At 70.2% G+C, this 14,259-nt stretch overlaps 3 protein-coding genes across 3 annotated transcripts; 2 read left to right on the top strand and 1 right to left on the bottom strand.

The window, feature by feature from the left end:
* Positions 1-4,042: 4,042 nt before the first annotated feature.
* LOC148592061 (uncharacterized) lies at positions 4,043-7,010 on the top strand. Its single transcript, XM_088535833.1, has 7 exons — positions 4,043-4,160; positions 4,282-4,365; positions 4,639-4,727; positions 4,853-5,038; positions 5,237-5,374; positions 5,879-6,071; positions 6,676-7,010. Exons 1-7 carry the CDS (start codon positions 4,094-4,096, stop codon positions 7,008-7,010), a joined length of 1,092 nt encoding a protein of 363 aa, XP_088391959.1. The 5' UTR covers positions 4,043-4,093.
* An 828-nt stretch (positions 7,011-7,838) lies between these two features.
* Positions 7,839-10,134, bottom strand: AFMID (arylformamidase). Its single transcript, XM_088535866.1, is given in 13 exon segments — positions 7,839-7,901; positions 8,042-8,146; positions 8,254-8,342; positions 8,345-8,382; positions 8,490-8,568; positions 8,968-8,997; positions 9,000-9,064; positions 9,302-9,374; positions 9,441-9,526; positions 9,630-9,678; positions 9,754-9,858; positions 9,932-10,022; positions 10,105-10,134. Coding segments are annotated over 13 exon segments (870 nt in total). The 3' UTR covers positions 7,839-7,871.
* A 450-nt stretch (positions 10,135-10,584) lies between these two features.
* Positions 10,585-12,792, top strand: TK1 (thymidine kinase 1). The gene is given in 6 exon segments (XM_088535846.1): positions 10,585-10,650; positions 11,129-11,160; positions 11,257-11,374; positions 11,444-11,533; positions 11,773-11,862; positions 11,941-12,792. Coding segments are annotated over 6 exon segments (795 nt in total). The 3' UTR covers positions 12,340-12,792.
* The last annotated feature ends 1,467 nt before the right edge of the window (positions 12,793-14,259 follow it).

The following is a 14,259-nucleotide window of genomic DNA, read 5'->3' as shown; positions in this document are numbered from 1 at the left end:
AGCGGCTGCTTCCCGGAGGGCCGGGTAATTTGCCTGCCCTGCTTTGCATGCCGGCCGCAGGGCCCTGGGGACGGGGGACGCCACGTGTGGCACCGCGGGGAGGACACGGGGCCGCGGCCGTGACGGGGCCGCGCGGATGCCCCGCGCCGGGGCCGCTCCGCCAGGCGCAACCGCCCCGACGCCGGCGAAGCTCCGAGCGTCGCCCCTCGAGCCGAGAGCAGCGCCGCGGCCTCCCCGCCACCGCCGTCCCCCCGAGGGTCCCCCTGCCCCGAGGCGCCGGGCCCCGCGCAGCCCAGCGCCGCGAGCTCCGTGCGTTTGCGCCGCGGTGATTTATAGAAATCCGATGGCTGGGGCTGCCAGCGCCTCCTGCCAAACCTCATTAACGGCTGGCCTGGGAGCAAGGCAAACAGCTCATGCGGCAACAAGGAAATCCTTGTTTAAGCATTTCTGGCCACGCACGGCCCTTCCCCTCACACCCAGGGGAGGAGGAGGAGGAGGAGGAGGTGCAGGGCACGAGCCCTGGGCTGGCACCACCGGGACGGCCACAGCGAAGGGGGCGCAGGGACACGACTGGGCTGGCACAGGGACAGCCCTGGGGAGGGCTGCAAGCCAGGAGGGAGCAGGGACCGCGGGGACAGAGCTCTGTGGCCAGGCTAGTGACCGCGGGGGACACGGGGACACTCCGTGCAGCCCTGCCCGCTCCACGTGCCCTTGCTCCCGCCCATGCCTGGATTCCCACGTGGGAATTCCCAGCTCCAGGAGCCCTGGGAGCGCAGGTGCCGGATCAGCCCCGGCCCCAGCGCAGCCTCAGCGACCTGCATCCGCCTGCCCCACCTGTGGCTCAGGATCTACTTCATCATCTGCAGAAGAGCATTTACTGCCAATAAACGGGCTAATTAATTCTCCTCAAAGGCCTCTCAATTATTCATCTCGGGCCACGGAGCAAACACTCGCAGCGCTTTCCTCCGCGCTGGCCGGGCCGCGCGGCCGCCAGCGGGGACGGGGGCAGCAGAACCGGCGGCGGCACCGACGGCGGCACCGATGGCCCCGTGCGGCTCCTGCCTCGACTCCCGGCCTGGCCCTCGCTCTGCAGCAGGACACTGGGCTGGCTGGGATCACGCATCCAGAGGCTCCATCCCAGACGGATCCCTCCCGGGTGCCCGAGGGTCCCTGGGGTGCGCGAGATCCGCCGCGCACACAGATCCCCACGTGCAGGACGGCAGCGCCATGGACACGCGGCACCCTCGGCCGGGGATACTCTGCACCTCGGCACGGCGCTGCCACGGGACACCCGGCACCCTCGGCACAGCAGCGCCACGGCACAAACGGCCCCCTCGGCACGGGATCCTCGGCCCCCTCGGCACAGCACCGCCACGGGCACCCAGGGCACGGGCCGCCCGGGGCACCCTGGCCCTGATGCATTCCTGGCAAGCGGCCATTGCCTCCCGGCTCGGGCTCGCAGCACGTGCCCCGGGCTGGCGCTGGCCGCGCGGCTGCCACCTGCGCCCGGCGGGGAAGGGTTAAGCGTGCAGAGGGCCCCCCCCGCGGCCGAGGGGCGGGCCTGTCGGGAAGCAGGGATTTCTGCAGCGGTTTTACTGGAAAAGTTGTTGCCGGCGCAGGGAGGGCAGCAGGGAGGGGTCACGGCGCAGCCCCGGCCGGCAGGTCGCTCGCGCGGCCCCTCGGCCGGGCGCCGCACGGGCCCCGCGGCGCCCGCAGCGCGGAGCGGCCGCGGCCCCGGGCCAGGCTGCAGCGGGACGGCGTCCTGCAGAGCGAGGGAGCCGGGCGCCCCGGCATGTGCGCACCGGCCGCCGGCGCCAGGCGTTGGACACGGGCAGCCGGGCGGCACCGTCCCGGTCGCTGGGCTGCACGGGGCTGGCGCGGACCTGGCACGGCCCCGGCACGGCCCGGCTCCCAGGCGGGTCCCCGCTGTTCCCAGCACACAGCCCATGGGATGAGGGATCCCCCAGAGCAAACAGCCGGGCCCGGCTGCAGGAGGAAACCCCGAGCCAAGCGCATGGTGACCACGACCCCACGCACGGGGCGCCCCGGGGCCCCACGCGGCCGGACCCAGAGCGCTGCACGGCGGTACCGTGATCCAGCAAAGGCCCCTCCCCTGCTCCAGCTGTGCCCATGCAGCCAGGCCCCAGTGCAGCCAGGCCTGCTGCAGCGGAGCAGCACGTGGATCCCCCCACACTTTTGGAACAGGGTCACTCAGGACCCCCCAAAGCCCTGGGAGCTCTGCCCGGAGCCAGGCACCGGCAGCAGCTCCTGATGCCCGGGGACGGAGTTGCCCTGCCGTGCAGCCCTCCTGCGTCCTGGGTGCGTGTCCCGTGAGTCCCTGGCCACATGTCCCCAGGGCAGCCGGCCCAGCCGCTCTCGAGTACGGCCCCAGCGCGGGCCCCTGCGGACGGGGCTGGCAGGAGCGGGTGGGCGGGAGGCCGCGAGCCGCAGCCGCGGGGGGCCGGGGCCGCGCCGGGCTCCCCGCGGCTCCCGCGGCGCCGGAGCAGGGGGGTCCGAGCGGCTCCGGGAATCGCCCCGCGCCGCTGCCAGCTGCCGCGCCGGGGAGGGCGCAGGGAAACCCGATCCCCCCGGCGGGACGTGGCGCCGCTCCAGCGCCCCGGCCCAGCCGCTAATTTTAGCCTCAGGGAGGGCATCGCAGCAGCACCGCCACGAGCGGTGCCCGCGCGGGAGCCGCGGGGACGCCAGGCAGGTGGTGGCAGCACAGTCAGCGACACGAGGACGGCGCTGCCCGGCACAGGTCACGGCGGCAGCAGCCGAGGAGCCACAGGGACGCGGTGGCCGTGGGGCAGCCGGAGCGTGGGAAGCACCTGGGAGCCGTCCTGGCCCCATCCCCGGCCCCGGGCAGCATCCTGCCCCGGGCAGCGTCCTGGCCCGGCCCGGCCCAGCCCGGCCCGCGCTTACTGGCAGAGGAAGCTGCTGGGAAGCGGCACGTGCGCCGGGCAGCGGGAGGAGCGGCGCGCGAGGGGAGCCAGCAGCGCGGCCGGCTGCGCTCCCGGGTCCAGGGCCAGTAACGGGAAGCAACTGCTCTCAGTGCCGGTAAATCAGATCGGGGAGATTAGAGGCCTTTTTGCCTAATCATGAGCAGCTTGAAGTTGGAGGACAAGTTCCTGGAACAAAGAGGAAATGGAGGCAGTAAATAAAGAAAAACTGTTAACATGTGGCCCCGCGTGCAAGACACGTCTCTGGGAAGGAGTGTTTATGGCTCCCGCGCCATCAGGGCTGACAGCGGCTGTGGCCGTGGGGAGCCGTGCGCCCGGGCAGCCCCGTGTGAGCAGGACAAACACGAGTGGGACCCGCCAGAGGCTCCTGGGCATGAGCGAGTGCCAGGGGCCAGGGCTGCGCTGGGGACCGGAGCTCCCGGGGAGCTGCAGCCGCACCACGGGGGCCAGGGCTGCGTCATGGGCAGCCCCCCAGGCAGATCGGGTCCCTCTGGGACTCAACAGCTCCCGCCACGGGCAGCAGCCAGGGCAGGACCGGGTGCTGCAGAGCCCCAGGCTCAGGGCCCCCAACAGAGCCCACCCGTGGCCCCACGCACCACCTTCCACCCGGGAAAGGCCCCTGGGCTGCTGGCACCCGGCTCCCGGGGACGGGTCGTGGGGGTCCAGGCTCCCCGGGACCGCGGGGGGGCCCCGGCAGCCGCCGCCGAGGAGGGGCCCGGCCGAGGGGCGGGCAGGGACCCAGGGCCGGGGGCAGGTGGCGAAAGGGAGCGCGGCGGGACGGCAGCTCCGGCCCCGCTCCGGCCCCGCTCCGGCGGGCGGCGAGGCGGAGCCCGCGCGGACTACGCGCCCCGGGAGCCCTTGCGGCGGCGGGGGGGAGCGGGGGGGCGCGGGGCGGCCCCGGTGCCGGCGGCGTCGCGATGCTGGCGGCCCGCGGCGCGGGGGCTGCGCTGCGCCGGGCCCGGCCCGCGGCGGGGCCGGGGACGGCGCCGGGAGCGGGGCCGGGGCGGGCGCTGCGGGGCGGCCCCCGGCGGAGCCCCCCCGGCGGCCCTGCCCGCCCCGGTGCCGGTGCCGTCGCGGGGCCCGTGCGCGTTGTGGACCTGCGCAGCGACACGGTGAGCCGGCCCAGCGCGGGGATGCGCCGCGCCATGGCCCGCGCCGCCGTCGGGGACGACGACTACGGCGAGGACCCCACGGTGAACGGTGAGCGCGGGGCGCCCCCCCGGGCCGGCAGCCGGGAGCGCCAGCAGCCGCCGTCCCGCGCGGGTCCCCGCTGGACCCCCGAGCGCCACCGCAGCCCGTCCCCTCTGTCCTGGCCCCGCAGAGCTCCAGCAAGTGGCTGCCCGGGTGCTGGGGATGGAGGACGCGCTGTTCGTGCCCACCGCCACCATGGCCAACCTCATTGCGGGTGAGCGCACCGCGCCGCCGACCTTCGCCCGGGCCGCCCGTGCCCCGCAGCGAGCACGTGGGGAGTCGCAGGGTGGGCTCCCTTCCAGCTGCGGCCCTGTGCATGAGACCAGGGGGCTCCCGGGGGGCTCCTGTCCCCCCACGCCTGCCTGAGCTCCCCCATTCCGTGACCCACTGCAAGGAGGGCACGGGTGCAGGGCCCTGCAGGGCCGCAGGTCGCAAGCACTGCAGGGTCGCCCCATTGCGCTGCCCTCACCGCTGCTCCCTGCACCAGTGATGTGCCACTGCCAGCGCCGCGGGGCCCAGCTCCTGGTGGGGCAGGAGGCCCATCTGCACGTCTACGAGCAGGGCGGCGCGGCCCAGGTGGGTGCTGGCGCTGCCGGACCCGCTCCCCTCCGCGCGCTGCAGTGGGGAGCGCGGGTGGCCGCAGGGCCGGGGGCACCCCAGGGCTCTGGTCCCGCTCGCACACTCACCGGCTCCCCGCGCAGGTGGCCGGGGTCCACTCCCAGGCCCTGCCGGAGCTGCCCGATGGCACCTTGGACCTGGAGCAGCTGGAATCCGCCATCCGCCAGGCCCACGGCAGCCGCTACCACCCGCGGCCCGAGCTCGTGTGCCTGGAGAACACGCACAGCTCGGCGGGCGGCCGCGCGCTGCCCCTCTCCTACCTGCAGCAGGTGGGAGCCCCGGCGAGGTGCCCTCGCGCCAGACGGGGCGGCTCAGCGGACACGGCGGCCCTTGCGGTGGCTCCGTGGTCGCGGCGGCCCTTGCGGTGGCCCCGTGGTCACGGCGGCCCTTGCGGTGGCTCCGTGGACGCGGCAGCCCCCTGGGCGCCCGGCCGCTGCCCCGCCAGCCCGGCCGCTCTGCCCTGCCAGGTGCGCCGGCTCGCTGAGCGCTACGGGCTGCGCGTGCACATGGACGGCGCGCGGCTGCTCAACGCCGCGGTGGCCCAGGGCGTGCAGCCCGCGCGCATCGCCCAGCACTGCGACTCCGTGTCCCTGTGCTTCTCCAAGGTGCGGGGCACCCTCAGGGCAGGGACTCTATCTAATCAGTGTATTTATCTAATCAGTGTATATAAGTACCTCAAGGGAGGGAGTGCAGAGGATGGTGCTGGTCTCTTTTCAGTGGTGGCCACTGATAGGACTAGAGGAAATGGCCGGAAACTGAAGCACCAAAAGTTCCACAGGAACTTAAGGAAAAATTTCTTAACAGTGAGGGTGACAGAGCACTGGAACAGGCTGCCCAGAGAGGTTGTGGAGTCTCCTTCTCTGGAGATCTTCAAAACCCGCTTGGATGCAGCCCTGTGCCACGTGCTCTAGGTGACCCTGCGTATGCAGGGGGGTTGGACTAGATGACCTCTAGAGGTCCCTTCCAACCCTAAGCATTCTATGATTCTATGATTCTATGACTCGGGGGACAAGCGCTCAGCTCAGCAGCGGGACGGGGCAGGGATGGGGAGAGCCCCCAGGGATGCGGCAGCTCCCCGCGCAGCTCAGCAGCCCCTCCGGCCCCCGCAGGGCCTGGGCGCTCCGGCCGGAGCGGTGCTCGCCGGGCGCAGGGAGCTCGTGGCCGAGGCCTGGCGCGCGCGGAAGCTGCTGGGGGGCGGCCTGCGGCAGGCTGGGGTGCTGGCGGCCGCTGCCCGCCTGGGGCTGCAGCGCGCCGGGGCCGTGCTGCGCCGCGACCACCGCAACGCCCGCCGCTTCGCACAAGGTACCCGGCCCCGGCCCGGCTGCAGAGCTCGTACTGCGCAGGTGGCACGTGCTGCCCGCGGGTCCTGCACTGCCCGGGCACAGGATGCAGGGCTGCTCCATGCCCAGACGCACAGGAGCAGGACTGCTCCGTGCCTGGATGTGCAGGAGCAGGATCACTCCGTGCCCAGACATGTGGGAGCAGGACTGCTCCATGCCTGGATGTGCAGGAGCAAGATCACTCCATGCCCAGACGCACAGGAGCAGGACTGCTCCATGCCTGGATGTGCGGGAGCAGGATCACTCCGTGCCCAGACATGTGGGAGCAGGACTGCTCCGTGCCTGGATGTGCGGGGAGCAGGATCACTCCATGCCCAGACATGTGGGAGCAGGACTGCTCCGTGCCTGGATGTGCAGGAGCAGGATCACTCCATGCCCGGACATGTCGGAGCCAGGCATGTTCCGTGCCTGGATATGCGGGACAGGACTCATCCATGCCTAGACATGCGGGAGCAGGACTCCTTCGCACCTGGGAACCCAGCCCTGTCCCTTCTCTCAGCCTTGGACCAGCTCCCATCCGGAGTGCCCTGTGCTGGAGCCCAGACCAACATCCTGCATCCCCGCAGATGTCCAGGAGCTGGACTCGCCCCTCTGCTCCGTCGGCCTCGCGGCGGTGGAGACCAACATGGTGATGGTGACCATGAGGGGGGCCTGGCCGTCCCCCGCGGAGCTGTGCGTGCGCATGCAGGCGGTGAGCGACGAGGAGGTGGCCGAGACGGGCCACGCGGTCAGCGTGCTGCTCTCGCCCTGGTCGGCGCGCTCGCTGCGCGCGGTCTGGCACTGCGACGTGTCCGCCCGCGACACCGAGCTGGCCACGAACAAGCTGCGCTTCGTGCTGAGGAAGTGCCAGGAGCGGCCGGGCCGGGGCGCCGCTCCCGGGAGCCCAGCGGGGCGCAGCTGAGACGCGGGCACGCGTGACCCGGCGCCGCGCGACCGTCTGCACCCAGCCCGCCCTGGCATCCTGGCCCCAGCATCCTGGGACAGGTCAGGAGGCGGCTGGCACGTCCCGAGGACCCGCAGGAGCTCTGCAGCGCATGGAGGGTGTCGGGCAGGACGGCGGGCAGAGCTGCCCCAATGCGGGGCAGGAGCAGCCCCGCGCGCTCCGCGTGGCTCCCGTTGCTGCCGTGGGGCGTCGGGGATCTCAATAAAGACGTGTCCATGCCGCGGCCGCGCAGGACGTGTCTCCGCCTCGCGATAGGGACCCCGCAGCCCCAGGACGAGCCCCCTTGGCCCCCGCAGCCTCCCGCATCCCCAGCCCAACACTACCCTGGGCTCCATCTCCCTCCCGCAGCCTTGGGGAGCACCTGGTTCTTCCAGAGCTGGTTACTTCCAGCCGGAGGCTCCCGGCGCTGCCTGCGCACAGAGCTGGGCCCTTCCCAGAGCGCAGGTGTCCCCTGCTCCGAGAGCCCGGCCGTGAGAGCAGGGCCCTGGGGGCAGAAATTGCCCGTGTGCCAGTTCAAGTCTGCCCTCAGTGGCTCCGCACAGCTCCGCGTGCCCAAGAGGGTTTGTACCCAAGCAGCACTCATGCCTGCTTATTTTTACGTTCGCAATAAGCCATGTCAAGGAAGCAGAGGGAACAAGCTTCATGATCCAGCCTTCCAGACCCCTGAACACTGCCAGCCCTGCTGCAAGACCCCCAAAACCAGCAGCAGCTGAGAGTGCTGGTGCTAACTGGGGCTTTCCTGCTGCCCGCCTGGGGACTGGCAGGAGAAGAGGTGGCAGCAGGAGCAGGGCAGGCCTCGTCTTTGCTTGCAACGTGCAATCAAGCTCTTGAGATCATGTTCAGAATCACCTGTAATGAGGAACTGAACCCTGTGAACGGTGCCCGGCGCCTGCTCTGCATTGAAGGGCAGCCAGTCTGCCCGAGCGCTGCCCTCCTGGGCTGGTGGCCAGAGGGCAGCAGCCGGGGCCGCGCCGGAGCCCTGCGATCACCTGCGTCAGGATATAGGTGTCCTGCGAGAGCTTCTCAATGATGTCGAAGTGGTCGAGGCCGGCGAGGTCCAGCAGCGAGACGCTCCATCCCGCCGAGCGCAGGGCCTGCGGAGCGCGCGCCCATGGGGCTGCGGGACCCCTGCCCGCCGGGGCGGCCCTGCGAGGCCTGGGGGACCCGTCCCGCAGGGCCGGGCACCCCGTGCCCCGCTCACCTCGCAGTACTCGCGCGACTGGCGCCGGAACTCGGGCGAGTCGTGCTGCGCCACGGCCACGAGCACCGCGCAGGCCGCGGGCTCCGCGCCGCCCACGCACCGCATGGGCTGTTCCTCTGGGCCACCTCGCTGGGAAGGGGACACCACGGTGACACTGCGGCCTCAGCGGGAGGCCGTGCGCACGTCTGCACGCGCTGCCCGTGCCCTGTCACTGTCACCAGCGCGTGCAGACGCACCAGCTCATGTTGAGCGCCTCGTTCACGTAGGTGTGCAGAAGGGGCTCCAGGTCATAGACGCCGCTCACCAGAACGGCTCCTGGCGGCACAGACACCGGCGGGTGCCGCGGGGCTGCCCGGGCGCTGCAACGGCCCTGCCCGCGGGGAACGCGCCTCCGCTCCCACGTCCCGTGTGTCCCATCCAGCCTCAGCCCCTGGAGCTGCCCGAGGGGCGCAGGACACCCGGGGGTACCCGGCCCGAGGACCCCGAACCCTTGTGCTGCTGCAGTCGGCCGAGGCCAGTCGCCCCGCGCAGCTCTACCCGCTGCAGACGGGGCCGGCTCTGCGCCCTGGACACCCCCCGCACGGACGGATCCCGCTCCTGCGGCGCGTGGCCGGGTGGAGCAGGGTCCTCTGCCCATGTCCCCACAGCCCTGGGCAGCTGCTCGGGACAGGGGGCACCCCCGGAGCAGCGGGGTCTCCGCAGGGCGCCCGCTACCTTTGATGTCCGGTGTCACTCCGTACTCGGCCAGTCTGTGGCCAGCACCATGGCCGCCAAGTGAGCCCCTGCGGAGTGTCCGCACAGGTAAACGCCGCTGCGGAGAAGGAGCCGTGAGCAGCTCCTGCCAGGGGACACCCGGTGCGGGAGGCTCCCGAGGCGCCGCTCGGCCGGTCCCTGCCCGGCAGGGAAGGGACACACACACACAGGCGGCCACGGGTGCCCCCGCGCAGAGCCACCCGCATGTCACCCCCGGGTGTCACGGGTTCGCTTGTCTGGAGCGCAGGCGGCGGCCGGGGGCTGCGGGCGCCGTGCGGAGCCCTGCGCTGCCCACCTGATGCGGGAGAAGCGCTGCACCAGGAAGACGAGGCTGCGCCGCACCTGGGCCACCATCTCATCCATGCGTCCTGGGGCGGCACGGTGAGCGGGGCCGGCCCGGGCGACGGGGCGCAGGCGCCGCGGCCGCCACCTACCCTGGGGAGCGACGCTGTAGCCCACGGCCACCAACGCGACGCCCCGCGACACCAGCGCGGGGGCCGCGAAGCCCGACACGTCCTTGCTGCGGAGCGGAGGCCGTGAGCCCCGTGGCAATGTCAGCGTCCGACGCCGCTGTCCCCATGGCGGGAGGCACCGCGGGGCGGCCCCGCACGCAGCCCCCTCACCTCAGGCACTGCCAGTAGCCGCCGTGGATGTAGACGAGGGCCGGGAAGGCTGCGGGCGGCGCGGGGTGAGCGGGCAACACGGGGGGAACGGCCGTGCGGCCCCGTCCCGCGCGGCGGCACCGACCTGCGCGCGGCTCCGCGGGCAGGTAGAGGTCGAGGCGCTCGCGCTCGCCGGGGCCGTAGGGCACGTGCAGGAGGGTGCGCGCGGCGGCGCGCGCGCGGACGGTGCCTGCGGGCGCGCCGTGAGCGGCGGCAGGCGGGCAGGCGGCCCCGGTCCCCGGTCCCCGGTCCCCGCCGCTCACCTGCCGCCACCGCCTCCTCGTGCGCCGCGACGACGGCGGCGGCGCCCAGGCGGCGGCACCAGCGGCTGGGCGAGTACTGCGTCTCCAGCTCCTGCCGCGGCCGGCGCCGGTGAGGACTCGGGCGGCGGGGAGGGCGTCCCCGCCGCGCGCCCCCGCCGCGCGGCCCCCCGTACCTCCCGGGACATGTCCTGCCAGCTCCCCATGCTCGGCCCCGCTCCCGCCCTGCCCCGCGGGGCACCCGGTCAGCGACCCCGGCGGCCCCGCTCCCATTGGCCGCGCGCGGGCCCGGCCCGAGGGCACCGGGGCAGCCCGGGAAGGGGCGGGGGGCCGCAGCACCGGCCCGGGCCGCCCGGGGGCGCCGTGGCGCGCGCGCGCAGCACGCCGGGAAGGCGGGGCGGGGCGCTGCCCGCGGAGGGAAATCAGAATTTCCCGCCTCGGCGCGGATTGGTGGACGCGGCGGGGCGAGGCGGTGGCGCCTCCGCTGATTGGCGGGGGCAGCGGGGCGGGGCGGCGGCGCCTCCGCGGATTGGCGGGCGGGGCGGCGCGGCGCGCGGATTGGCGGGCGGGACGGTGCGGCGCGCGGCGCGTCTGGGCAGAGCGGCGGCGGCGGCGGCGGCATCTTCATCATCACCATCACCATCACCACTACCACCATGAACTGCCTCACGGTGCCCGGCGTCCACCCCGGCTCCCCCAGCCGCCCGCGCGGGCAGATCCAGGTGCGGCGGCTGTGCCCGGCGGGGCGGTACCGCGCTCGGTTGGGCCGGTGCCGGGCGGGATGCTCAGGATGGGCCGGTACCGGGCGGGATGCTTAGGGCGCGGGATGGGGCCCAGACGGGACGCTGGGGCTGGGCCGGTACCGATGGGATGCTCAGGGTGCAGGATGGGGCTCAGCTGGGATGCCGGAGCTACAGGGGGGATGGTGGGACTGGGCTGGTACCGGTACCGAGCAGGATGCTCACGGCAGGGGACGGGGCTCGGGCGGGATGCCCAGGGCGGGCCGATCCCCGTGGGATGCTCAGGACGCAGGATGCTGCTCAGATGGGATGCTGGGGCTGTGGGAGGGTGCTCCCGGGGCTGGGCCGGTACCGGGTGGGTCACGGTGGGTCCTGGGGCTGCGCGGGTAGAGCTGCCGGGCGGGCCTGGCCGGGGCGGTGGGCAGCGCTGTCCCGCGCTCACCCCCGGCTCTGCCCGCAGGTGATCTTCGGGCCCATGTTCTCCGGGAAGAGGTAGGTCCGGGGGGCTGCACGGGGGGCAGGACACCCGGGCCGGGGGTCCGCACGGGGCCGCGGGGCGCCCGCGCCGCTCACCGCCCTGTCTCGCAGCACGGAGCTCATGCGGCGCGTGCGGCGCTTCCAGCTCGCCCAGTACCGCTGCCTGCTGGTGAAGTACGCCAAGGACACGCGCTACGGCACCGCCGGCCTCTCCACGCACGACAGGCGAGTGCCCCGGCCCCGGGAGCGGCGCGCGGGCCGGGCGGCAGCCTCGCTCAGCCCCTGTCCCCCACAGGAGCACCATGGAGGCGCTCCCGCCTGCCTCCTCAAGGACGTCTACCAGGAGGCGCTGAGCTCGGCCGTCATCGGCATCGACGAGGGGCAGTTCGTAAGTGCGGGGACAGGGCAGGTCCCGGGGTGCTCTGTGGGGTGCGATCTCTTCAGAGAGAGGTCTGAGTCCTCCTTGGATATCCCTGGAGCAGCTTGGTCCTGCTGGGCTTTGTTCCCGAGGTCGAGCCCTTCCCCGAGTCCCTGCAAACTGAGCACAGTGGTGCTCCATCTCCGGGGACGATACGTTGCTCTGGTTCTCCCTTGTCCCCGCTGAAGATGTTTCTCTACCCCTCCCAGTTCCCAGACATCGTGGACTTCTGCGAGATGATGGCCAACGCCGGGAAGACTGTCATCGTCGCAGCTCTTGATGGGACCTTCCAGAGAAAGGTAGGATCTTCCCCTTTAGCTGCTGTATTTAAAAGCTCCTAGAATCCAGCCAACAAAAGTGCCCCTGTCCTTTCACAGGCTTTTGGGAACATCCTGAACCTGGTGCCGCTGGCAGAGAGCGTGGTGAAGCTAAACGCTGTGTGCATGGAGTGCTACCGAGAAGCTTCCTACACAAAAAGGCTGGGAGCAGAGCGGGAGTGAGTTCCCCAGAACAAAAAGAGATTCCCTAGCTTCATCCTGCTGCTCTGCTCCCCCTTGGAAGGGACCTCCTTTGGAGAGTGACCCTGCAGAGCTCAGCTCGCCCGTCTTTCTTGCCAGGTTGAAGTGATTGGAGGAGCAGACAAGTATCATTCTGTCTGCCGTGCCTGCTACTTCCGAAAGAAACCTCACCAGCCTGGGTCAGAAAACAAGGAGAACATGCCCATGGGACCGAAGCAGCTGGACGCGGCTGCTGCCCGCAAGATCTTTGCTTCGTGACTGCTGGGCTCCCCAAAGGAACAAAAGGAGAGGGGAAAACCGAAGGCTGCAGCTCCCAGACTTCAGCTCCATCTTCCCCTGCTCTTAGCGCAAGTGTCTCAGCTCTCCCTGCCAAGCAAACTGCTGCTTCGCTGCATGCTGGGGGGAGCTGAAACAGGAGCCTGGCTAAAAGCGAGTCCCTCAGAGCACTGAAAGGAGACGGGGGCAACCACTGATGCAGCTGCCCCAGCAGGTACTGGGAAGCTCCATCACACCAGGGCGGGCTGCAGGGCATTAATAGTTTGCAGGACTTGTAGCGTCTTCTCCTGGACTGCTGCATGTGCTCAGAGTGGCTGCTGGCTGGCAGAAGTCCTTGTAGTTGCATGTGACCAGGACTGTTTCTTAATGTCCTGTGTGGTGTTGCCAATCTCCAGGTTCCTTAAGACGATGTACTGTAATTTAATATCTGAAACCCACTTCTTCTCAAACATAGTTTGAGCAGGTGCCCCTTTCCTTTACCCATAGCCATGGCACAACTTTTCAACTGAAATGTGCATGGGTGCCCTGGGCCCCCTTGCAGCAGCCTCTCGGCAATCGTGCAGGGCTGTCAGCTCGTCAGTGCCCTCGCCTGCTGCAAGTGCTCATTAAAACACCAGGGAAAAGGGAAGGCTCCACCTGGCAGCCTGAGTTCTAAACTCTTAGGCTTGACCTCAGGAACGCCTCCGCCCGTGAGGACAGGCTCCTGTTGGAAGAGCAGCACTTCAGGAAGTCACCTCTCCCAGGTGACATTTTCCTGCTCAAGTCTCCCTTGGTGCTGCCAGTTCGCTGCACTCAGCTACCTGTGAAGAGCTTGGAGGCTCTGGACGACCTGCATAAGATGAGGCTACTGTTACTCTGAAAATCCAGCTCCTTGGAAAAGGGGCTCTGCTTTCAGTGGATGGTTCTTGGTTATAGTCACGTCTCTGCTCCCTCCTGAGCCTTCAAAGTACTCGTCTGCCTGCTGCTTCCTCTGCTCTACCTTGCCTCACACACCATTCCTTTTTGTTTCACTTAACTTCCACAGTCTCTTACTCCTTGCAAAAGTGCTTTTAGGTCAGAGTCCACAGGCTCCACACAATAAATAGTTCCTGTTTCTGTTCGGGCTGCTCTGGTCAAATCTCCATGCTCAAATATTGCATTATCACTAGCATTTTGTTTACCCGAGCGCTCCAGCTAGGAGGGTGCTCCAGTCCAGAGGGTTATAAGAGCAGCCTGAAAGAAACCTGCCTCCCCCTGTGTTACTTGAAAAGATTTTAGCTGCAGAGCTCGCCAGTGCTTCACTGCCCGGCCTCACTCCTCCCTGGGGACGGGGGAAAGGAAGCCCTGCTACTGTTGTAGGTTAATAAATAATGAAACCGCCCGCGTGTGCTGTGTATGGGGCGGCTCTCACACAGCCTCGCTCCCGCTCGGCGGGCTGAGCGTTCCCACAGCAGCAGCGGGTGCCAGGAGCCGGTCACGCGGCGGCCCCGCGAGCGTCCCGAGGAGCAGCCGGGAACGCGCACTAAAAATAGGCACCGCCGGGAGGGCTGTTTGTGGAGCCGGGCAGCACCGTGCACGGCCCGGCACCCCCCGGAACCGCCCGTCCCGGCCCGCGGGGAAACCGGCTTTGTTTCCCCAGCAAAGAAAGGCCTGCGGTGGCCAAGTGAAAAAAGTTTATTCCATCTCTACAGTGACAAACAAAGGAACACTTGAACGTCAGCCCGGCAGCCACAGCTCACAGCTCCCGCAGCTGCCGGGAACAGCTTCAGAACAGGCGCAGCAGAAAAACAACCTGAGACAAACAGCCTGCAGAGCCCAACGCAGAGGCGCAACGCGGAGCCCTCGGAAGGAGCCGCAGGGCAGCGCGCGGCCCCGGGACGCAGCCCGCTCACCCCGCAGCAGCACCAGCAGCCCCGGTGCTCT

This window comes from Tinamus guttatus, unplaced genomic scaffold (genome assembly GCF_059628265.1).
Source record: "Tinamus guttatus ecotype Peru unplaced genomic scaffold, ASM5962826v1 Tinamus_guttatus_pri_ptg000649l, whole genome shotgun sequence".
NCBI classification, from domain to species: domain Eukaryota; kingdom Metazoa; phylum Chordata; class Aves; order Tinamiformes; family Tinamidae; genus Tinamus; species Tinamus guttatus.
The sequence above is the reverse complement of the archived record's forward strand: the minus strand, read 5'-3'. Positions and strand labels throughout refer to the sequence as shown.

Bases quoted from the DNA above. Each gene is read 5' to 3' on its own strand.
- LOC148592061 (XM_088535833.1), top strand. From the start codon at position 4,094: ATGCGCCGCGCCATGGCCCGCGCCGCCGTCGGGGACGACGACTACGGC. The intron at 5,375-5,878 runs GTGCGGGGCACC...CGGCCCCCGCAG, and splicing joins TGTCCCTGTGCTTCTCCAAG to GGCCTGGGCGCTCCGGCCGG. The intron at 6,072-6,675 runs GTACCCGGCCCC...GCATCCCCGCAG, and splicing joins CGCCCGCCGCTTCGCACAAG to ATGTCCAGGAGCTGGACTCG.